This window comes from Mustelus asterias, unplaced genomic scaffold, assembly GCF_964213995.1.
Source record: "Mustelus asterias unplaced genomic scaffold, sMusAst1.hap1.1 HAP1_SCAFFOLD_2385, whole genome shotgun sequence".
NCBI classification, from domain to species: domain Eukaryota; kingdom Metazoa; phylum Chordata; class Chondrichthyes; order Carcharhiniformes; family Triakidae; genus Mustelus; species Mustelus asterias.
In genome coordinates this window covers 17,587-42,413 of record NW_027592330.1, presented here as the reverse complement: position 1 = coordinate 42,413, position 24,827 = coordinate 17,587, and the positions used below count along the sequence as shown (strand labels likewise).

The 24,827-nt window shown below is 57.2% G+C and overlaps 1 protein-coding gene across 1 annotated transcript in view; it reads right to left on the bottom strand.

Moving 5' to 3' along the window:
• Positions 1-315: 315 nt before the first annotated feature.
• LOC144489644 (alpha-1-inhibitor 3-like) overlaps positions 316-24,827 on the bottom strand; it is a gene marked incomplete at its 3' end in the record, with an annotated part of 36,296 nt that continues 11,784 nt past the window's right edge. Inside the window, exons 4-8 of the mRNA XM_078207501.1 lie at positions 21,160-21,240; positions 7,908-8,070; positions 7,558-7,772; positions 5,148-5,363; positions 316-441 (exon numbers count right to left, since the gene is read on the bottom strand). Coding sequence (XP_078063627.1) covers positions 316-441; positions 5,148-5,363; positions 7,558-7,772; positions 7,908-8,070; positions 21,160-21,240 — 801 coding nt within the window. The remainder of the gene's footprint in view (positions 442-5,147; positions 5,364-7,557; positions 7,773-7,907; positions 8,071-21,159; positions 21,241-24,827) is intronic.

Genomic DNA, 24,827 nt, shown 5'->3' with positions numbered 1-24,827 from the left:
AATCGACCCTGCACCGACAACAATCCTTCCCAGGTCCTATCCCCGTATTTACCCCAGCTCGTCCCCCAGACACTAAGGGGCAATTTAGCACGGCCAATCCACCTAACCAGCACGCCTTTCGAACCGTGGGAGGAAACCGGAGCACCCGGGGGAAAACCCACGCAGACACGGGGAGAAGGCGCAGACTCCGCACAGACAGTGACCCGAGCCGGGAATCGAACCCGGGTCCCCTGGCGCTGTGAGGCAGCAGTGTTAACCCACTGTGCCCGCTATGCCACCCTGTGGCACTGGAAACATTGAACTCATCCACCTGACATTCATATTAATCCTGTGCTGTGATCCTTCATACACTTTTCCATTCTCCAAATTCGGCACCAGCTCTGCAGAGACTCTGAAAGCCGAGTCTTTCTTTCTGAGTGGTGTGTTATAACGCAGAGATATCTGTAAGTGAAACATATTAAATTACTGGATGCATGGAGTGTCAGAAGAATTCACGTACTGTATCCCACACGCCCATCCACAAAATCCATTACTCCCCATATCCCTCGCTCCCCATATCACTCACTCCCCATATCCCTCGCTCCCCATATCCCTCGCTCCCCATATCCCTCGCTCCCCAGATCCCTCGCTCCCCAGATCCCTCGCTCCCCAGATCCCTCGCTCCCCGTATCCCACGCTCCCCGTATCCCTCGCTCCCCATATCCCTCGCTCCCCAGATCCCTCGCTCCCCAGATCCCTCACTCCCCAGATCCCTCGCTCCCCGTATCCCACGCTCCCCGTATCCCTCGCTCCCCATATCCCTCGCTCCCTGTATCCCTCGCTCCCCAGATCCCTCGCTCCCCATATCCCTCGCTCCCCATATCCCTCGCTCCCCATATCCCTCGCTCCCCATATCCCTCGCTCCCCAGATCCCTCGCTCCCCAGATCCCTCGCTCCCCAGATCCCTCATTCCCCATATCCCTCACACCCTACATCCCTCACTCCCCATATCCCTCACTCCCCATATCTCTCAATACCCATATCCCTCATTCCCAACCACAATCTCCCTCACTCACCATATTTGTCACTCTCCATATCCCTCACTGCCATCTGCCATCTCTCTCACCACCCATATCCCTCACTCCCCATATCCCTCACTCCCCATAATCCCTCATTATGCATATCCATCACTACACATATCCCTCACTCCCCATATCTCTCACTACCCATATCCCTTACTCCTATCCGCAATCTCCCTCACTAGCCATGTCACTCATTCCCCACACCACTCATCATCCATATCCATCACTCCCCATATACCTCGCTCCGCATATCCCTCGCTCCCCTTATCCCTCACTCCCCAAATCCCTCATTCCCCAAATCCCTCACACCCTACATCCCGCACTCCCCATATCCCTCACTCCCCATATCTCTCACTCCCCATATCTCTCACACCCTACATCCCTCACTCCCCATATCCCTCACTCCCCATATCTCTCAATACCCATATCCCTCATTCCCAACCACAATCTCCCTCACTCGCCATATCTGTCACTCTCCATATCCCTCACTGCCATCTGCCATCTCTCTCACCACCCATATCCCTCACTCCCCATATCCCTCACTCCCCATAATCCCTCATTATGCATATCCATCACTACACATATTCCTCACTCCACATATCCCTCACTCCCCATATCCCTCACTCCCCATAATCCCTCATTATGCATATCCATCACTACACATATTCCTCACTCCACATATCCCTCACTACCCATATCCCTCACTCCTATCCGCAAGCTCCCTCACTAGCCATATCACTCATTCCCCATACCCCTCACCAACCATATCCCTCACTACTCATATGCCTCACTCTTCATCCCTCACTCCCTTCCACAATCTCCCTCACTACCCATATCCCTCACTCCCCATATCCCCCTACCCATACCCTCACTCCCCATCTCCATACCTCTCAAAGCCCCCTCCCCATACCTCTCACTCCCACCTCCCCATATCACAAACTTCCAATATCCCTCACTCACCCTATCCTGAATATCCCTCACTCCCATCCTGAATATCCCTCGCTCCCCCATCCTGAATATCCCTCACTCCCCATATCCCCCGCTCCCCATGTCCCTCGCTCCCCACGTCCCTCACTCCCCATATCCCTCACTCCCCATATCCCTCACTCCCCATATCCCTCACTCCCCATATCCCTCACTCCCCATATCCCTCACTCCCCAAATCCCTCACTCCCCAAATCCCTCATTCCCCATATCCCTCACTCCCCAAATCCCTTACTCACCGTATCCCTCGCTCCCCATATCACTCGCTCCCCATATCCCTCGCTCCCCATATCCCTCGCTCCCCAGATCCCTCACTCCCCTTATCCCTCGCTCCCCTTATCCCTCGCTCCCCTTATCCCTCGCTCCCCTTATCCCTCGCTCCCCAGATCCCTCACACCCTACATCCCTCACTCCCCATATCCCTCACTCCCCATATCTCTCAATACCCATATCCCTCAATCCCAACCACAATCTCCCTCACTCGCCATATTTGTCACTCTCCATATCCCTCACTGCCATCTGCCCTCTCTCTCACCACCCATATCCCTCACTCCCCATATCCCTCACTTCCCATAATCCCTCATTATGCATATCCATCACTACACATATCCCTCACTCCCCATATCTCTCACTACCCATATCCCTTACTCCTATCCGCAATCTCCCTCACTAGCCATGTCACTCATTCCCCACACCACTCATCATCCATATCCATCACTCCCCATATACCTCGCTCCCCATATCCCTCAAACCCCATATCCCTCACTCCTCATATCCCTCACTCACCATATCCCTCACTCACCATATCCCTCACTCACCATATCCCTCACTCACCATATCCCTCACTCACCATATCCCTCACTCACCATATCCCTCACTCACCATATCCCTCACTCACCATATCCCTCACTCCCATCTGCAATCTCCCACACTACCCATATCCCTCATTCCCCATACCCCTCACCAACCATATCCCTCACTACTCATATCCCTCACTCCTCATCCCTCACTCCCACCCGCAATCTCCCTCACTACCCTTATCCCTCACTCCCCATATCCCCCTACCCATACCCTCACTCCCCATCTCCATACCTCTCAAAGCCCCCTCCCCATACCTCTCACTCCCACCTCCCCATATCACCAACTTCCAATATCCCTCGCTCACCCTATCCTGAATATCCCTCGCTCCCCCATCCTGAATATCCCTCGCTCCCCATCCTGAATATCCCTCGCTCCCCCATCCTGAGTATCCCTCAGTCCCCCATCCTGAATATCCCTCGCTCCCCCCTCCTGAGTATCCCTCGCTCCCCCCTCCTGAGTATCCCTCGCTCCCCCATCCTGAGTATCCCTCGCTCCCCCCTCCTGAATATCCCTCGCTCCCCCCTCCTGAGTATCCCTCGCTTCCCCCATCCTGAGTATCCCTCGCTTCCCCCCTCCTGAGTATCCCTCGCTCCCCCCTCCTGAGTATCCCTCGCTCCCCCCTCCTGAGTATCCCTCGCTCCCCCCTCCTGAGTATCCCTCGCTTCCCCCCTCCTGAGTATCCCTCGCTCCCCCCTCCTGAGTATCCCTCGCTCCCCCCTCCTGAGTATCCCTCGCTTCCCCCCTCCTGAGTATCCCTCGCTCCCCCCTCCTGAGTATCCCTCGCTCCCCCCTCCTGAGTATCCCTCACTCCCCCTCCTGAGTATCCCTCGCTTCCCCCCTCCTGAGTATCCCTCGCTCCCCCCTCCTGAGTATCCCTCGCTTCCCCCCTCCTGAGTATCCCTCGCTCCCCCATCCTGAGTATCCCTCGCTCCCCCCTCCTGAATATCCCTCGCTCCCCCATCCTGAGTATCCCTCGCTCCCCCATCCTGAATATCCCTCGCTCCCCCATCCTGAGTATCCCTCGCTCCCCCATCCTGAGTATCCCTCGCTCCCCCATCCTGAATATCCCTCGCTCCCCACTCCTGAGTATCCCTCGCTCCCCCCTCCTGAGTATCCCTCGCTTCCCCCCTCCTGAGTATCCCTCGCTCCCCCATCCTGAGTATCCCTCGCTCCCCCATCCTGAGTATCCCTCGCTCCCCCATCCTGAGTATCCCTCGCTCCCCCATCCTGAGTATCCCTCGCTCCCCCCTCCTGAGTATCCCTCGCTCCCCCCTCCTGAGTATCCCTCGCTTCCCCCCTCCTGAATATCCCTCGCTCCCCCATCCTGAGTATCCCTCGCTCCCCCATCCTGAGTATCCCTCGCTTCCCCCCTCCTGAGTATCCCTCGCTCCCCCCTCCTGAGTATCCCTCGCTCCCCCCTCCTGAGTATCCCTCGCTCCCCCCTCCTGAGTATCCCTCGCTCCCCCATCCTGAGCATCCCTCGCTCCCCCCTCCTGAGTATCCCTCGCTCCCCCCCTCCTGAGTATCCCTCGCTCCCCCCTCCTGAGTATCCCTCGCTCCCCCATCCTGAGTATCCCTCGCTCCCCCATCCTGAATATCCCTCGCTCCCCCCTCCTGAGTATCCCTCGCTCCCCCCTCCTGAGTATCCCTCGCTCCCCCCTCCTGAGTATCCCTCGCTCCCCCCTCCTGAGTATCCCTCGTTTCCCCCCTCCTGAGTATCCCTCGCTCCCCCCTCCTGAGTATCCCTCGCTTCCCCCCTCCTGAGTATCCCTCGCTTCCCCCCTCCTGAGTATCCCTCGCTCCCCCATCCTGAGTATCCCTCGCTCCCCCATCCTGAGTATCCCTCGCTCCCCCATCCTGAGTATCCCTCGCTCCCCCCTCCTGAGTATCCCTCGCTCCCCCCTCCTGAGTATCCCTCGCTTCCCCCCTCCTGAATATCCCTCGCTCCCCCATCCTGAGTATCCCTCGCTCCCCCATCCTGAGTATCCCTCGCTTCCCCCCTCCTGAGTATCCCTCGCTCCCCCCTCCTGAGTATCCCTCGCTCCCCCCTCCTGAGTATCCCTCGCTTCCCCCCTCCTGAGTATCCCTCGCTCCCCCCTCCTGAGTATCCCTCGCTTCCCCCCTCCTGAGTATCCCTCGCTCCCCCCTCCTGAGTATCCCTCGCTCCCCCACCCGGAATGTTGCTCTCCCCGGCAGCTCTGGATGCTTTGACTTGGGGGTCAGGCGGTGAAGCAAACTGACCTGGAGGAGGAGGCAGCTGGAGCCGGTGACGTCCGCGCTGTATTCTCCGGGAACCTCCGGCAAGGGCCGGCTCTGGAGCAGGAGCTGGTTGGAGGAGTCGATGTGGAATTCCTCGTGGAATCCGCTCTCGGAGCTCACAGTCACCGAGCTGTGGGGGTCAGCGACGTAGATCAACTCTGCGTAGAGGGAGAGGGCCTGAAGGGCCACCACTGTGTCCTGAGGTGGGGAGGGGGAGACGGGGAACAGCGTCAGTCACTCTGGAAACAGCCCCCCCCCCACATCCCCCCACACCCCCCGCCTCCCATCCTCGAAGAGTCAACCCCATCCACTGCTGTACAGTTCCGGTCACCCTATTATAGAAAGGATATTATTAAACTAGAAAGAGTGCAGGAAAGATTTACTAGGATGTTCCCCGGACTTGATGGTTTGAGTTATAAGGAGAGGCTGGATAGACTGGGACTTTTTTCTCTGGAGCGTAGGAGGCTGAGGGGTGATCTTATAGAGGTCTATAAAATAATGGAGTCATAGAGGGTTTACAGCATGGAAACAGGCCCTTCGGCCCAACTTGTCCATGCCGCCCTTTTTTTTTTAAACCCCTAAGCGAGTCACAATTGCCCGCATTTGGCCCATATCCCTCTATACCCATCTTACCCATGTAACTGTCTAAACGCTTTTTAAAAGACAAAATTGTACCCGTCTCTACTACTGCCTCTGGCAGCTTGTTCCAGACACTCACCACCCTCTGTGTGAAAAAATTGCCCCTCTGGACACTTTTGTATCTCTCCCCTCTCACCTTAAACCTATGCCCTCTAGTTTTAGACTCCCCTACCTTTGGGAAAAGATGTTGACTATCTAGCTGATCTGTGCCCCTCATTATTTTATAGACCTCTATAAGGTCACCCCTCAGCCTCCTACGCTCCAGAGAAAAAAGTCCCAGTCTATCCAGCCTCTCCTTATAACTCAAACCATCAAGTCCCTCAAGTTTCTCTCTCTCTCTCTGTCTCTCTCTGTCTCGCTCTGCCTCTCTGTCTCTCTCTGTCTCGCTCTGCCTCTCTGTCTCTCTCTCTGTCTCTCTCTCTGTCTCTCTCTCTGTCTCTCTCTCTGTCTCTCTCTCTGTCTCTCTCTCTGTCTCTCTGACTCTGTCTCTCTGACTCTGTCTCTCTGACTCTGTGTCTCTCTCTCTGTCTCTCTATGACTCTCTGTCTCTCTGTCTCTGTGACTCTCTCTCTCTCTCTGTGTGTCTCTCTCTCTCTCTCTGTCTCTCTGTCTCTCTGTCTCTCTCTCTGTCTCTCTCTCTGTCTCTCTCTCTGTCTCTCTCTCTGTCTCTCTCTCTCTCTGTCTCTGTCTCTCTCTCTGTCTCTCTCTCTCTCTGTCTCTCTCTCTGTCTCTCTCTCTCTGTCTCTCTCTGTGTCTCTCTCTCTCTGTCTCTCTCTGTCTCTCTCTGTGTCTCTGTCTCTCTCTGTCTCTCTATGTCTCTCTCTGTGTTTCTCCCTTTCTGTCTCTCTCTCTGTCTGTCTCACTCTATGTGTCTCTCGCACCCTGTCTCTCTCTGTCTCTCTCTCTCTCTCTGTGTCTCTGTCTCTCTCTCTCTATGTCTCTCTCTGTGTTTCTCCCTTTCTGTCTCTCTCTCTGTCTCTCTGACTCTCTCTCTCTGTCTATAGTGTGTTAGCTTTTATTAACAGGGTGTTGGAGTTTAAGAGCCGTGGGGTTATGCTGCAACTGTACAGGACCTTGGTGAGACCACATTTGGAATATTGTGTGCAGTTCTGGTCACCTCACTATAAGAAGGATGTGGAAGCGCTGGAAAGAGTGCAGAGGAGATTTACCAGGATGCTGCCTGGTTTGGAGGGTAGGTCTTATGAGGAAAGGTTGAGAGAGCTAGGGCTGTTCTCTCTGGAGCGGAGGAGGCTGAGGGGAGACTTAATAGAGGTTTATAAAATGATGAAGGGGATAGATAGAGTGAACGTTCAAAGACTATTTCCTCGGGTGGATGGAGCTATTACAAGGGGGCATAACTATAGGGTTCGTGGTGGGAGATACAGGAAGGATATCAGAGGTAGGTTCTTTACGCAGAGAGTGGTTGGGGTGTGGAATGGACTGCCTGCAGTGATAGTGGAGTCAGACACTTTAGGAACATTTAAGCGGTTATTGGATAGGCACATGGAGCACACCAGGATGATAGGGAGTGGGATAGCTTGATCTTGGTTTCAGACAAAGCTCGGCACAACATCGTGGGCCGAAGGGCCTGTTCTGTGCTGTACTGTTCTATGTTTCTATGTTTCTATGTTTTGTAAATGCCGGTACAGTGCATCTACTGATCCCCCTTTATCGACCCTCCTGAAGAAACGTGGGCCTCTCTCTGAGCTTCCCCAATCCCCCTCTCAGTGCGGTACCGAGCCCCACTCTTCACCTGGGTCGAGGCGAACCCTCCGTAGGAATTCCTCTGTTTCACCAGCCAGCGGACGATGGGAATGGCCCGGTCCAGGTCGGAGGTGGGGACCTGGGGCTGGGACAGCAGGGCCAGGAGGACGTAGGCGGTCATCTCCACCTCTGCCGAGGGAGCTCTCCACCAGTAGTCGTGCTCTTCCTCAGGCTCCTGCTCGCGGCGCCAGTGAGTCAGGCCGTCTGCAAGCCAAAGATTGGAGACTCGACGTTAGTTACGCGTCACCACATGGTCCAATGTCCCGCACTCCAGCGAGGGTGGAGGGAGTGATGGAGGGTGAGGGGGAGTGGAGGGAAGGCGGCTGAACGAGGCTCTACCTTCTTTGATGGCCAGCTCCTCAAGACGGTGGAGTATTTTGTCCCTGGTGACCTGGTCCTGAGCCAGTGTGAATGTGTACGCCAGGAGTGAGAGGCTGTAGGTACTGTTCACCGTCTCCAAGGCATCTCGCAGACATTTCAGGGCCCTGTCTGTCACTCCCGTCTAGACATGAGGCAGACAGAGAGAGTTAGGCACAGACAGAGGCTCACTCACTCACACATGGAGCTCAGATATCATTCACACACTCCAGAAATCACACCACACCTCATTATCCCTCACTATCCCCTCCCCATATCCCCCACCCCCTCCTCCCCATATCCATCAATCCCCCTCCCCATATCCCTCACTCCCCCTCCGCTTATCTCTCACTCCCCCTCCCCATAATCCCTCACTCCCCCTCCCCATATCCCTCACCCCCCTCCCCATACCCCTCACTCCCTCTCCCCATATCCCTCGCTCCCCCTCCCCATATCCCTCACCCCCTCCTCCCCATATCCCTCACCCCCCCCTCCCCATATCCCTCACCCCCCCTCCCCATACCCCTCACTCCCTCTCCCCATATCCCTCACCCCCTCCCCATATCCCTCACATCCCCCGCCCCATATCCCTCACCCCCTCCTCCCCATATCCATCAATCCCCCTCCCCATATCCCTCACTCCCCCTCCGCTTATCTCTCACTCCCCCTCCCCATAATCCCTCACTCCCCCTCCCCATATCCCTCACCCCCCTCCCCATATCCCTCACTCCCAATCCCAATATCCCTCACTCCCCCCTCCCCCTATACCCACTTCCCCTCCCCATGTCCCCACTCCTCATCCCAATATCCCTCACTCCCCACTCCCTATATCCATCTATCCCTCTCCCCATATCACTCACTCCCCCTCCCCATATCTCTCACTATCCCCCCTCCCCATATCTCTCACTCCACCCCATATCCCTCACTCCCCCTTTCCTGTATCCCACACTTCCCCCTCCCCATATCCCCCAGCTCTCATCTCTCCATATCCCTCACTCCCCCCTCCCCATACCCCTCACTCCACATATCCCGCACTCCCCCCCAATATCCCTCACTCCCCATATCCCTCCCTGCTCCCCATATCAATCACTCCCCCCTCTCCATATCCCTCACTCCCTCCTCCCCATATCCCTCACATCCTCCTCCCCATATCCCTCACTCCGAATATCCCTCACTACCCATCCCCATATTACTTGCTCCTTCTCCCCATATCCCCACTTCCCTTTCCCCATATCCCTCACTCCCCCTCCCCACATCCCTCACTCCCCCTCCCCACATCCCTCACTCCCCTCTCCCCACATCCCTCACTCCCCCTCCCCATATCACTCACTCCCTCCTCCCCATATCCCTCACTCCCCTCTCCCCATATCCCTCGCTCCCCCCTCCCCATATCCCTCGCTCCCACCTCCCCATATCCCTCACTCCCCCTCTCCATATCCCTCACTCCTTCTCCTCCTATCCCTCACTCACCACTCCCCATATCCCTCACTCCCTCCTCCCCATATGCCTCACTCCCCTCTCCCCATATCCCTCGCTCCCTCACCCCATATCCCTCACCGCCCCCCTCCCCATATTCAAGTTGGGAGGGAGACAGAAAGAAGAAAAACTACAGGCCAGTTAGCGTAACGTCGCTCCGAGGGAAATTGCTGCGAGGTTATGATGAAGGAGGTTATAAAAGGCCCTCCTGTCTCACTCACCCCTCCCCTCACATCAAGGAAATTTGGCATGTCCGCTACGACTCTCACCAACTTTTACAGATGCCCCATAGAAAGCATCCTTCCCGGATGTATCACAGCTTGGTCTGGGGCTCCTGCTCTGCCCAAGACCGCAAGGAACTACAAAGGGTCGTGAATGTAGCCCAATCCATCACGCAAACCCAGCCTCCCATCCATTGACTCTGTCTACACTTCCTGCTGCCCTCGGGGAAAAGCAGCCGGCATAATTAAGGACCCCCCCCCACGCACCCCGGACATTCTCTCTTCCACCTTCTTCCGTCGGGAAAAGGATTCAAAAGTCTGAGGTCACGTACCGACCGACTCAAGAACAGCTTCTTCCCTGCTGCTGCCGTCAGACTTTTGAATGGACCGACCTCGCATTAAGTTGATCTTTCTCTACACCCCGAGCTGTGACTGTAGCACTACATTCTGCACCCTCTCCTTTCCTTCTCTATGAACGGTATGCTTTGTATAGCGCGCAAGAAACAATACTTTTCACTGTATGTTAATACATGTGACAATAATAAATCAAATCGAATTCCAATCAAAGTCTGTCCCTCCTGTCTCTCTCTCTCTCACACCAGTCTGTCCCTCCTGTCTCTCTCTCTCACACCAGTCTGTCCCTCCTGTCTCTCTCTCACACCAGTCTGTCCCTCCTGTCTCTCTCTCTCACACCAGTCTGTCCCTCCTGTCTCTCTCTCTCACACCAGTCTGTCCCTCCTGTCTCTCTCTCTCACACCAGTCTGTCCCTCCTGTCTCTCTCTCACACCAGTCTGTCCCTCCTGTCTCTCTCTCTCACACCAGTCTGTCCCTCCTGTCTCTCTCTCTCACCAGTCTATCCCTCCTGTCTCTCTCTCTCACACCAGTCTGTCACTCCTGTCTCTCTCACACCAGTCTGTCCCTCCTGTCTCTCTCTCACACCAGTCTGTCCCTCCTGTCTCTCTCTCTCTCACACCAGTCTGTCCCTCCTGTCTCTCTCTCTCTCACACCAGTCTGTCCCTCCTGTCTCTCTCTCTCACACCAGTCTGTCCCTCCTGTCTCTCTCTCTCACACCAGTCTGTCCCTCCTGTCTCTCTCTCACACACCAGTCTGTCCCTCCTGTCTCTCTCTCTCACACCAGTCTGTCCCTCCTGTCTCTCTCTCTCACACCAGTCTGTCCCTCCTGTCTCTCTCTCTCTCACACCAGTCTGTCCCTCCTGTCTCTCTCACACCAGTCTGTCCCTCCTGTCTCTCTCTCTCACACCAGTCTGTCCCTCCTGTCTCTCTCTCACACCAGTCTGTCCCTCCTGTCTCTCTCTCTCACACCAGTCTGTCCCTCCGGTCTCTCTCTCACACCAGTCTGTCCCTCCTGTCTCTCTCTCTCACACCAGTCTGTCCCTCCTGTCTCTCTCTCTCACACCAGTCTGTCCCTCCTGTCTCTCTCTCTCACACCAGTCTGTCCCTCCTGTCTCTCTCTCTCACACCAGTCTGTCCCTCCTGTCTCTCTCACACCAGTCTGTCCCTCCTGTCTCTCTCTCTCACACCAGTCTGTCCCTCCTGTCTCTCTCTCTCACACCAGTCTGTCCCTCCTGTCTCTCTCTCTCTCTCACACCAGTCTGTCCCTCCAGTCTCTCTTTCACACCAGTCTGTCCCTCCTGTCTCTCTCTCTCACACCAGTCTGTCCCTCCAGTCTCTCTCACACCAGTCTGTCCCTCCTGTCTCTCTCTCTCACACCAGTCTGTCACTCCTGTCTCTCTCTCACACCAGTATGTCCCTCCTGTCTCTCTCTCTCACACCAGTCTGTCCCTCCTGTCTCTCTCTCTCACACCAGTCTGTCCCTCCTGTCTCTCTCTCTCACACCAGTCTGTCCCTCCTGTCTCTCTCACACCAGTCTGTCCCTCCTGTCTCTCTCTCACACCAGTCTGTCCCTCCTGTCTCTCTCTCACACCAGTCTGTCCCTCCTGTCTCTCTCTCTCACACCAGTCTGTCCCTCCTGTCTCTCTCTCTCACACCAGTCTGTCCCTCCTGTCTCTCTCTCTCACACCAGTCTGTCCCTCCTGTCTCTCTCTCTCACACCAGTCTGTCCCTCCTGTCTCTCTCTCTCACACCAGTCTGTCCCTCCTGTCTCTCTCACACCAGTCTGTCCCTCCTGTCTCTCTCTCTCACACCAGTCTGTCCCTCCTGTCTCTCTCTCTCACACCAGTCTGTCCCTCCTGTCTGTCTCTCTCACACCAGTCTGTCCCACCTGTCTCTCTCTCTCACACCAGTCTGTCCCTCCTGTCTCTCTCTCACACCAGTCTGTCCCTCCTGTCTCTCTCTCTCACACCAGTCTGTCCCTCCTGTCTCTCTCTCTCACACCAGACAGTCCCTCCTGTCTCTCTCTCTCACACCAGTCTGTCCCTCCTGTCTCTCTCTCTCACACCAGTCTGTCCCTCCTGTCTCTCTCTCTCACACCAGACAGTCCCTCCTGTCTCTCTCTCTCACACCAGTCTGTCCCTCCTGTCTCTGTCTCTCACACCAGTCTGTCCCTCCTGTCTCTCTCTCTCACACCAGTCTGTCCCTCCTGTCTCTCTCTCTCACACCAGTCTGTCCCTCCTGTCTCTCTCTCTCACACCAGTCTGTCCCTCCTGTCTCTCTCTCTCACACCAGTCTGTCCCTCCTGTCTCTCTCTCTCACACCAGTCTGTCCCTCCTGTCTCTCTCTCTCACACCAGTCTGTCCCTCCTGTCTCTCTCTCTCACACCAGTCTGTCCCTCCTGTCTCTCTCTCTCACACCAGTCTGTCCCTCCTGTCTCTCTCTCACACCAGTCTGTCCCTCCTGTCTCTCTCACACCAGTCTGTCCCTCCTGTCTCTCTCTCACACCAGTCTGTCCCTCCTGTCTCTCTCTCACACCAGTCTGTCCCTCCTGTCTCTCTCTCTCACACCAGTCTGTCCCTCCTGTCTCTCACTCTCTCACCAGTCTGTCCCTCCTGTCTCTCTCTCTCACACCAGTCTGTCCCTCCTGTCTCTCTCTCTCACACCAGACTGTCCCTCCTGTCTCTCTCTCTCACACCAGTCTGTCCCTCCTGTCTCTCTCTCTCACACCAGTCTGTCCCTCCTGTCTCTCTCTCTCTCACCAGTCTGTCCCTCCTGTCTCTCTCTCTCACACCAGTCTGTCCCTCCTGTCTCTCTCTCTCTCACACCAGTCTGTCCCTCCTGTCTCTCTCTCTCTCACACCAGTCTGTCCCTCCTGTCTCTCTCACACCAGTCTGTCCCTCCTGTCTCTCTCTCACACCAGTCTGTCCCTCCTGTCTCTCTCTCTCACACCAGTCTGTCCCTCCTGTCTCTCTCTCTCACACCAGTCTGTCCCTCATGTCTCTCTCTCACACCAGTCTGTCCCTCCTGTCTCTCTCTCTCACACCAGTCTGTCCCTCCTGTCTCTCTCACACCAGTCTGTCCCTCCTGTCTCTCTCTCTCTCACACCAGTCTGTCCCTCCTGTCTCTCTCTCTCTCACCAGTCTGTCCCTCCTGTCTCTCTCACACCAGTCTGTCCCTCCTGTCTCTCTCTCTCACACCAGTCTGTCCCTCCTGTCTCTCTCTCACACCAGTCTGTCCCTCCTGTCTCTCTCTCTCACACCAGTCTGTCCCTCCTGTCTCTCTCACACCAGTCTGTCCCTCCTGTCTCTCTCTCTCACCAGTCTGTCCCTCCTGTCTCTCTCTCTCACACCAGTCTGTCCCTCCTGTCTCTCTCTCTCACACCAGTCTGTCCCTCCTGTCTCTCTCTCTCACACCAGTCTGTCCCTCCTGTCTCTCTCTCACACCAGTCTGTCCCTCCTGTCTCTCTCTCTCACACCAGTCTGTCCCTCCTGTCTCTCTCTCTCACACCAGTCTGTCCCTCCTGTCTCTCTCTCTCACACCAGTCTGTCCCTCCTGTCTCTCTCACACCAGTCTGTCCCTCCTGTCTCTCTCACACCAGTCTGTCCCTCCTGTCTCTCTCTCTCACACCAGTCTGTCCCTCCTGTCTCTCTCTCTCACACCAGTCTGTCCCTCCTGTCTCTCTCTCTCTCTCACACCAGTCTGTCCCTCCTGTCTCTCTCTCTCACACCAGTCTGTCCCTCCTGTCTCTCTCTCTCACACCAGTCTGTCCCTCCTGTCTCTCTCTCTCTCACACCAGTCTGTCCCTCCTGTCTCTCTCTCTCTCTCACACCAGTCTGTCCCTCCTGTCTCTCTCTCTCACACCAGTCTGTCCCTCCTGTCTCTCTCTCTCACACCAGTCTGTCCCTCCTGTCTCTCTCTCACACCAGTCTGTCCCTCCTGTCTCTCTCTCTCTCTCTCTCTCACACCAGTCTGTCCCTCCTGTCTCTCTCTCTCACACCAGTCTGTCCCTCCTGTCTCTCTCTCTCACACCAGTCTGTCCCTCCTGTCTCTCTCTCTCACACCAGTCTGTCCCTCCTGTCTCTCTCTCTCACACCAGTCTGTCCCTCCTGTCTCTCTCTCTCACACCAGTCTGTCCCTCCTGTCTCTCTCTCTCACACCAGTCTGTCCCTCCTGTCTCTCTCTCACACCAGTCTGTCCCTCCTGTCTCTCTCTCTCACACCAGTCTGTCCCTCCTGTCTCTCTCTCTCACACCAGTCTGTCCCTCCTGTCTCTCTCTCTCACACCAGTCTGTCCCTCCTGTCTCTCTCTCTCACACCAGTCTGTCCCTCCTGTCTCTCTCTCTCACACCAGTCTGTCCCTCCTGTCTCTCTCTCTCACACCAGTCTGTCCCTCCTGTCTCTCTCTCACACCAGTCTGTCCCTCCTGTCTCTCTCTCTCACACCAGTCTGTCCCTCCTGTCTCTCTCTCTCACACCAGACTGTCCCTCCTGTCTCTCTCCTCTCACACCAGTCTGTCCCTCCTGTCTCTCTCTCTCACACCAGTCTGTCCCTCCTGTCTCTCTCTCTCACACCAGTCTGTCCCTCCTGTCTCTCTCTCACCCCAGTCTGTCCCTCCTGTCTCTCTCACACCAGTCTGTCCCTCCTGTCTCTCTCTCTCTCACACCAGTCTGTCCCTCCTGTCTCTCTCTCTCACACCAGTCTGTCCCTCCTGTCTCTCTCTCTCACACCAGTCTGTCCCTCCTGTCTCTCTCTCTCACACCAGTCTGTCCCTCCTGTCTCTCTCTCTCACACCAGTCTGTCTCTCCTGTCTCTCTCACACCAGTCTGTCCCTCCTGTCTCTCTCTCTCACACCAGTCTGTCCCTCCTGTCTCTCTCTCTCACACCAGTTGTCCCTCCTGTCTCTCTCTCTCACACCAGTCTGTCCCTCCTGTCTCTCTCTCACACCAGTCTGTCCCTCCTGTCTCTCTCTCTCTCCACCAGTCTGTCCCTCCTGTCTCTCTCTCTCACACCAGTCTGTCCCTCCTGTCTCTCTCTCTTCTCACACCAGTCTGTCCCTCCTGTCTCTCTCACCAGTCTGTCCCTCCTGTCTCTCTCTCTCACACCAGTCTGTCCCTCCTGTCTCTCTCTCTCACACCAGTCTGTCCCTCCTGTCTCTCTCTCTCACACCAGTCTGTCCCTCCTGTCTCTCTCTCACACCAGTCTGTCCCTCCTGTCTCTCTCTCTCTCACACCAGTCTGTCCCTCCTGTCTCTCTCTCTCTCACACACCAGTCTGTCCCTCCTGTCTCTCTCTCTCTCACCAGTCTGTCCCTCCTGTCTCTCTCTACACCAGTCTGTCCCTCCTGTCTCTCTCTCTCACACCAGTCTGTCCCTCCTGTCTCTCTCTCACACCAGTCTGTCCCTCCTGTCTCTCTCTCTCACACCAGTCTGTCCCTCCTGTCTCTCTCTCACACCAGTCTGTCCCTCCTGTCTCTCTCTCACACCAGTCTGTCCCTCCTGTCTCTCTCTCTCACACCAGTCTGTCCCTCCTGTCTCTCTCTCTCACACCAGTCTGTCCCTCCTGTCTCTCTCTCTCACACCAGTCTGTCCCTCCTGTCTCTCTCTCTCTCACACCAGTCTGTCCCTCCTGTCTCTCTCTCTCCTCACACCAGTCTGTCCCTCCTGTCTCTCTCTCTCACACCAGTCTGTCCCTCCTGTCTCTCTCTCTCACACCAGTCTGTCCCTCCTGTCTCTCTCTCACACCAGTCTGTCCCTCCTGTCTCTCTCTCTCTCTCACACCAGTCTGTCCCTCCTGTCTCTCTCTCTCACACCAGTCTGTCCCTCCTGTCTCTCTCTCTCACACCAGTCTGTCCCTCCTGTCTCTCTCTCTCACACCAGTCTGTCCCTCCTGTCTCTCTCTCTCACACCAGTCTGTCCCTCCTGTCTCTCTCTCTCACACCAGTCTGTCCCTCCTGTCTCTCTCTCTCACACCAGTCTGTCCCTCCTGTCTCTCTCTCACACCAGTCTGTCCCTCCTGTCTCTCTCTCTCACACCAGTCTGTCCCTCCTGTCTCTCTCTCTCACACCAGTCTGTCCCTCCTGTCTCTCTCTCTCACACCAGTCTGTCCCTCCTGTCTCTCTCTCTCACACCAGTCTGTCCCTCCTGTCTCTCTCTCTCACACCAGTCTGTCCCTCCTGTCTCTCTCTCTCACACCAGTCTGTCCCTCCTGTCTCTCTCTCTCACACCAGTCTGTCCCTCCTGTCTCTCTCTCACACCAGTCTGTCCCTCCTGTCTCTCTCTCTCACACCAGTCTGTCCCTCCTGTCTCTCTCTCTCACACCAGTCTGTCCCTCCTGTCTCTCTCCTCACACCAGTCTGTCCCTCCTGTCTCTCTCTCTCACACCAGTCTGTCCCTCCTGTCTCTCTCTCTCACACCAGTCTGTCCCTCCTGTCTCTCTCTCACCAGTCTGTCCCTCCTGTCTCTCTCTCTCACACCAGTCTGTCCCTCCTGTCTCTCTCTCTCACACCAGTCTGTCCCTCCTGTCTCTCTCTCTCACACCAGTCTGTCCCTCCTGTCTCTCTCTCTCACACCAGTCTGTCCCTCCTGTCTCTCTCTCTCTCACACCAGTCTGTCCCTCCTGTCTCTCTCTCTCACACCAGTCTGTCCCTCCTGTCTCTCTCTCTCACACCAGTCTGTCCCTCCTGTCTCTCTCTCTCACACCAGTCTGTCCCTCCTGTCTCTCTCTCTCACACCAGTCTGTCCCTCCTGTCTCTCTCTTCACACCAGTCTGTCCCTCCTGTCTCTCTCTCACACCAGTCTGTCCCTCCTGTCTCTCTCTCTCACACCAGTCTGTCCCTCCTGTCTCTCTCTCACACCAGTCTGTCCCTCCTGTCTCTCTCTCTCACACCAGTCTGTCCCTCCTGTCTCTCTCTCTCACACCAGTCTGTCCCTCCTGTCTCTCTCTCTCACACCAGTCTGTCCCTCCTGTCTCTCTCTCTCACACCAGTCTGTCCCTCCTGTCTCTCTCTACACCAGTCTGTCCCTCCTGTCTCTCTCTCTCACACCAGTCTGTCCCTCCTGTCTCTCTCTCTCACACCAGTCTGTCCCTCCTGTCTCTCTCTCTCACACCAGTCTGTCCCTCCTGTCTCTCTCTCTCACACCAGTCTGTCCCTCCTGTCTCTCTCTTCACACCAGTCTGTCCCTCCTGTCTCTCTCTCTCACACCAGTCTGTCCCTCCTGTCTCTCTCTCTCACACCAGTCTGTCCCTCCTGTCTCTCTCTCTCACACCAGTCTGTCCCTCCTGTCTCTCTCTCACACCAGTCTGTCCCTCCTGTCTCTCTCTCTCACACCAGTCTGTCCCTCCTGTCTCTCTCTCTCACACCAGTCTGTCCCTCCTGTCTCTCTCTCTCACACCAGTCTGTCCCTCCTGTCTCTCTCTCTCACACCAGTCTGTCCCTCCTGTCTCTCTCTCTCACACCAGTCTGTCCCTCCTGTCTCTCTCTCTCACACCAGTCTGTCCCTCCTGTCTCTCTCTCTCACACCAGTCTGTCCCTCCTGTCTCTCTCTCTCACACCAGTCTATCCCTCCTGTCTCTCTCTCTCACACCAGTCTGTCCCTCCTGTCTCTCTCACACCAGTCTGTCCCTCCTGTCTCTCTCTCTCACACCAGTCTGTCCCTCCTGTCTCTCTCTCTCACACCAGTCTGTCCCTCCTGTCTGTCTGTCCCTCCTGTCTCTCTCTCTCTCACACCAGTCTGTCCCTCCTGTCTCTCTCTCTCTCACCAGTCTGTCCCTCCTGTCTCTCTCTCTCACACCAGTCTGTCCCTCCTGTCTCTCTCTCTCACACCAGTCTGTCCCTCCTGTCTCTCTCTCTCACACCAGTCTGTCCCTCCTGTCTCTCTCACACCAGTCTGTCCCTCCTGTCTCTCTCTCTCTCACACCAGTCTGTCCCTCCTGTCTCTCTCTCTCACACCAGTCTGTCCCTCCTGTCTCTCTCTCACACCAGACTGTCCCTCCTGTCTCTCTCTCTCTCACACCAGTCTGTCCCTCCTGTCTCTCTCTCTCTCACACCAGTCTGTCCCTCCTGTCTCTCTCTCTCACACCAGTCTGTCCCTCCTGTCTCTCTCTCACACCAGTCTGTCCCTCCTGTCTCTCTCTCTCACCAGTCTGTCCCTCCTGTCTCTCTCTCTCTCACACCAGTCTGTCCCTCCTGTCTCTCTCTCTCACACCAGTCTGTCCCTCCTGTCTCTCTCTCTCACACCAGTCTGTCCCTCCTGTCTCTCTCTCTCACACCAGTCTGTCCCTCCTGTCTCTCTCTCTCACACCAGTCTGTCCCTCCTGTCTCTCTCTCACACCAGTCTGTCCCTCCTGTCTCTCTCTCTCACACCAGTCTGTCCCTCCTGTCTCTCTCTCTCACACCAGTCTGTCCCTCCTGTCTCTCTCTCACACCAGTCTGTCCCTCCTGTCTCTCTCTCTCACACCAGTCTGTCCCTCCTGTCTCTCTCTCTCACACCAGTCCGTCCCTCCTGTTCTCTCTCTCTCACACCAGTCTGTCCCTCCTGTCTCTCTCTCTCACACCAGTCTGTCCCTCCTGTCTCTCTCTCACACCAGTCTGTCCCTCCTGTCTCTCTCTCTCACACCAGTCTGTCCCTCCTGTCTCTCTCTCTCACACCAGTCTGTCCCTCCTGTCTCTCTCACACCAGTCTGTCCCTCCTGTCTCTCTCTCTCACACCAGTCTGTCCCTCCTGTCTCTCTCTCTCACACCAGTCTGTCCCTCCTGTCTCTCTCTCTCACACCAGTCTGTCCCTCCTGTCTCTCTCTCTCACACCAGTCTGTCCCTCCTGTCTCTCTCTCTCACACCAGTCTGTCCCTCCTGTCTCTCTCTCTCACACCAGTCTGTCCCTCCTGTCTCTCTCTCACACCAGTCTGTCCCTCCTGTCTCTCTCTCTCACACCAGTCTGTCCCTCCTGTCTCTCTCTCTCACACCAGTCTGTCCCTCCTGTCTCTCTCTCTCACACCAGTCTGTCCCTCCTGTCTCTCTCTCACACCAGTCTGTCCCTCCTGTCTCTCTCTCTCACACCAGTCTGTCCCTCCTGTCTCTCTCTCTCACACCAGTCTGTCCCTCCTGTCTCTCTCTCTCACACCAGTCTGTCCCTCCTGTCTCTCTCTCTCACACCAGTCTGTCCCTCCTGTCTCTCTCTCTCACACCAGTCTGTCCCTCCTGTCTCTCTCTCTCACACCAGTCTGTCCCTCCTGTCTCTCTCTCTCACACCAGTCTGTCCCTCCTGTCTCTCTCTCTCACACCAGTCTGTCCCTCCTGTCTCTCTCTCACACCAGTCTGTCCCTCCTGTCTCTCTCTCTCACCAGTCTGTCCCTCCTGTCTCTCTCTCTCACACCAGTCTGTCCCTCCTGTCTCTCTCTCTCACACCAGTCTGTCCCTCCTGTCTCTCTCTCACACCAGTCTGTCCCTCCTGTCTCTCTCTCTCACACCAGTCTGTCCCTCCTGTCTCTCTCTCTCACACCAGTCTGTCCCTCCTGTCTCTCTCTCTCACACCAGTCTGTCCCTCCTGTCTCTCTCTCTCACACCAGTCTGTCCCTCCTGTCTCTCTCTCACACCAGTCTGTCCCTCCTGTCTCTCTCTCTCACACCAGTCTGTCCCTCCTGTCTCTCTCTCTCACACCAGTCTGTCCCTCCTGTCTCTCTCTCACACACCAGTCTGTCCCTCCTGTCTCTCTCTCTCACACCAGTCTGTCCCTCCTGTCTCTCTCTCACACCAGTCTGTCCCTCCTGTCTCTCTCTCTCTCTCACACCAGTCTGTCCCTCCTGTCTCTCTCTCTCACACCAGTCTGTCCCTCCTGTCTCTCTCTCTCACACCAGTCTGTCCCTCCTGTCTCTCTCTCTCACACCAGTCTGTCCCTCCTGTCTCTCTCTCTCACACCAGTCTGTCCCTCCTGTCTCTCTCTCTCACACCAGTCTGTCCCTCCTGTCTCTCTCTCTCTCACACCAGTCTGTCCCTCCTGTCTCTCTCTCTCACACCAGTCTGTCCCTCCTGTCTCTCTCTCTCACACCAGTCTGTCCCTCCTGTCTCTCTCTCTCACACCAGTCTGTCCCTCCTGTCTCTCTCTCTCACACCAGTCTGTCCCTCCTGTCTCTCTCTCACACCAGTCTGTCCCTCCTGTCTCTCTCTCTCTCACACCAGTCTGTCCCTCCTGTCTCTCTCTCTCACACCAGTCTGTCCCTCCTGTCTCTCTCTCTCACACCAGTCTGTCCCTCCTGTCTCTCTCTCTCACACCAGTCTGTCCCTCCTGTCTCTCTCTCTCACACCAGTCTGTCCCTCCTGTCTCTCTCTCACACCAGTCTGTCCCTCCTGTCTCTCTCTCTCACACCAGTCTGTCCCTCCTGTCTCTCTCTCTCACACCAGTCTGTCCCTCCTGTCTCTCTCTCTCACACCAGTCTGTCCCTCCTGTCTCTCTCTCTCACACCAGTCTGTCCCTCCTGTCTCTCTCTCTCACACCAGTCTGTCCCTCCTGTCTCTCTCTCTCACACCAGACTGTCCCTCCTGTCTCTCTCACACCAGTCTGTCCCTCCTGTCTCTCTCTCTCACACCAGACTGTCCCTCCTGTCTCTCTCACACCAGTCTGTCCCTCCTGTCTCTCTCTCTCACACCAGTCTGTCCCTCCTGTCTCTCTCTCTCACACCAGTCTGTCCCTCCTGTCTCTCTCTCTCACACCAGTCTGTCCCTCCTGTCTCTCTCTCTCACACCAGTCTGTCCCTCCTGTCTCTCTCTCTCACACCAGTCTGTCCCTCCTGTCTCTCTCACACCAGTCTGTCCCTCCTGTCTCTCTCTCACACCAGTCTGTCCCTCCTGTCTCTCTCTCTCACACCAGTCTGTCCCTCCTGTCTCTCTCTCTCACACCAGTCTGTCCCTCCTGTCTCTCTCTCACACCAGTCTGTCCCTCCTGTCTCTCTCTCTCACACCAGTCTGTCCCTCCTGTCTCTCTCTCTCTCACACCAGTCTGTCCCTCCTGTCTCTCTCTCTCTCACACCAGACGGTCCCTCCTGTCTCTCTCTCTCACACCAGTCTGTCCCTCCTGTCTCTCTCACACCAGTCTGTCCCTCCTGTTCCCCCGATCACTCCTCCCCCTCCTCGATCTCTCCTCTCCCTCTCCGCTCCTGAGATTCACCCTCAGTGAAGAGGAAGCTTCCTCACCAATTTCCGATCGTTATTCCCCTGTTCCAGTAAAGCTGAGGTCACGTACGCCGAGAGGGTAATGTGATCATCGACACCTCCCTGTGGATGGACAACACGGAGAGATCAGACAGAGAGAAACTTCAACACGGAAAGAACACCGGCAGCATCGTCCCTCTGACAGTGCGGCACTCCCTCAGCACTGACCCTCTGACAGTGCGGCACTCCCTCAGTACTGACCCTCTGACAGTGCAGCACTCCCTCAGTACTGACCCTCTGACAGTGCGGCGCTCCCTCAGTACTGACCCTCTGACAGTGCGGCACTCCCTCAGCACTGACCCCCTGGCAGTGCGGCACTCCCTCAGCACTGACCCTCTGACAGTGCGGCACTCCCTCAGCACTGACCCTCTGACAGTGCGGCACTCCCTCAGCACTGACCCCCTGGCAGTGCGGCACTCCCTCAGCACTGACCCTCTGGCAGTGCGGCACTCCCTCAGCACTGACCCTCTGACAGTGCGGCACTCCCTCAGTACTGACCCTCTGACAGTGCGGCACTCCCTCAGCACTGACCCCCTGGCAGTGCGGCACTCCCTCAGCACTGACCTTCTGACAGTGCGGCACTCCCTCAGTACTGACCCTCTGACAGTGCGGCACTCCCTCAGCACTGACCCTCTGACAGTGCGGCACTCCCTCAGCACTGACCCTCTGACAGTGCGGCACTCCCTCAGCACTGACCCCCTGGCAGTGCGGCACTCCCTCAGCACTGACCCTCTGACAGTGCGGCACTCCCTCAGCACTGACCCTCTGACAGTGCGGCACACCCTCAGCACTGACCCTCTGACAGTGCGGCACTCCCTCAGCACTGACCCCCTGACAGTGCGGCACTCCCTCAGCACTGACCCTCTGACAGTGCGGCACTCCCTCAGTACTGACCCCCTGGCAGTGCGGCACTCCCTCAGCACTGACCCCCTGGCAGTGCGGCACTCCCTCAGCACTGACCCTCTGACAGTGCGGCACTCCCTCAGCACTGACCCTCTGACAGTGCGGCACTCCCTCAGCACTGACCCTCTGACAGTGCGGCACTCCCTCAGCACTGACCCTCTGACAGTGCGGCACTCCCTCAGCACTGACCCCCTGGCAGTGCGGCACTCCCTCAGCACTGACCCTCTGACAGTGCGGCACTCCCTCAGCACTGACCCTCTGACAGTGCGGCACACCCTCAGCACTGACCCTCTGACAGTGCGGCACTCCCTCAGCACTGACCCCCTGACAGTGCGGCACTCCCTCAGCACTGACCCTCTGACAGTGCGGCACTCCCTCAGTACTGACCCCCTGGCAGTGCGGCACTCCCTCAGCACTGACCCCCTGGCAGTGCGGCACTCCCTCAGCACTGACCCTCTGACAGTGCGGCACTCCCTCAGTACTGACCCTCTGACAGTGCGGCACTCCCTCAGTACTGACCCTCTGACAGTGCGGCACTCCCTCAGCACTGACCCCCTGGCAGTGCGGCACTCCCTCAGCACTGACCCCCTGGCAGTGCGGCACTCCCTCAGCACTGACCTTCTGACAGTGCGGCACTCCCTCAGTACTGACCCTCTGACAGTGCGGCACTCCCTCAGCACTGACCCTCTGACAGTGCGGCACTCCCTCAGCACTGACCCTCTGACAGTGCGGCACTCCCTCAGCACTGACCCCCTGGCAGTGCGGCACTCCCTCAGCACTGACCCTCTGACAGTGCGGCACTCCCTCAGCACTGACCCTCTGACAGTGCGGCACACCCTCAGCACTGACCCTCTGACAGTGCGGCACTCCCTCAGCACTGATCCCCTGGCAGTGCGGCACTCCCTCAGCACTGACCCTCTGACAGTGCGGCACTCCCTCAGCACTGACCCCCTGGCAGTGCGGCACTCCCTCAGCACTGACCCTCTGACAGTGCGGCACTCCCTCAGCACTGACCCTCTGACAGTGCGGCACTCCCTCAGCACTGACCCCCTGGCAGTGCGGCACTCCCTCAGCACTGACCCTCTGACAGTGTGGCACTCCCTCAGCACTGACCCTCTGACAGTGTGGCACTCCCTCAGCACTGACCCCCTGGCAGTGCGGCACTCCCTCAGCACTGACCCCCTGACAGTGCGGCACTCCCTCAGTACTGACCCTCTGACAGTGCGGCACTCCCTCAGCACTGACCCTCTGACAGTGCGGCACTCCCTCAGCACTGACCCTCTGACAGTGCGGCGCTCCCTCAGTACTGACCCTCTGACAGTGCGGCACTCCCTCAGTACTGACCCTCTGACAGTGCGGCACTCCCTCAGTACTGACCCTCTGACAGTGCGGCACTCCCTCAGCACTGACCCTCTGACAGTGCGGCACTCCCTCAGCACTGACCCTCTGACAGTGCGGCACTCCCTCAGCACTGACCCTCTGACAGTGCGGCACTCCCTCAGCACTGACCCTCTGACAGTGCGGCACTCCCTCAGCACTGACCCTCTGACAGTGCGGCACTCCCTCAGCACTGACCCTCTGACAGTGCGGCACTCCCTCAGCACTGACCCTCTGACAGTGCGGCACTCCCTCAGTACTGACCCTCTGACAGTGCGGCACTCCCTCAGTACTGACCCTCTGACAGTGCGGCACTCCCTCAGTACTGACCCTCTGACAGTGCGGCACTCCATCAGCACAGACCCTCCGACAGTGCGGCACTCCCTCAGCGCTGACCCTCTGACAGTGCGGCACTCCCTCAGTACTGACCCTCTGACAGTGCGGCACTCCCTCGGCACTGACCCTCTGACAGTGCGGCACTCCCTCAGTACTGACCCTCTGACAGTGCGGCACTCCCTCAGCACTGACCCTCTGACAGTGCGGCACTCCCTCAGTACTGACCCTCTGACAGTGCGGCACTCCCTCAGCACTGACCCTCTGACAGTGCGGCACGCCCTCAGCACTGACCCTCTGACAGTGCGGCACTCCCTCAGTACTGACCCTCTGACAGTGTGGCACTCCCTCAGTACTGACCCTCTGACAGTGCGGCACACCCTCAGCACTGACCCTCTGACAGTGCGGCACTCTCTCAGCACTGACCCTCTGACAGTGCGGCACTCCCTCAGCACTGACCCTCTGACAGTGCAGCACTCCCTCAGCACTGACCCTCTGACAGTGCGGCACTCCCTCAGTACTGACCCTCTGACAGTGCGGCACTCCCTCAGCACTGACCCTCTGACAGTGCGGCACTCCCTCAGTACTGACCCTCTGACAGTGCGGCGCTCCCTCAGCACTGACCCTCTGACAGTGCGGGGCTCCCTCAGTACTGACCCTCTGACAGTGCGGCGCTCCCTCAGCACTGACCCTCTGACAGTGCGGCGCTCCCTCAGCACTGACCCTCTGACAGTGCGGCACTCCCTCAGCACTGACCCTCTGACAGTGCAGCACTCCCTCAGCACTGACCCTCTGACAGTGCGGCACTCCCTCAGTACTGACCCTCTGACAGTGCGACACTCCCTCAGCACTGACCCTCTGACAGTGCGGCACTCCCTCAGTACTGACCCTCTGACAGTGCGGCGCTCCCTCAGCACTGACCCTCTGACAGTGCGGGGCTCCCTCAGCACTGACCCTCTGACAGTGCGGCACTCCCTCAGCACTGACCCTCTGACAGTGCGGCACTCCCTCAGCACTGACCCTCTGACAGTGCGGCA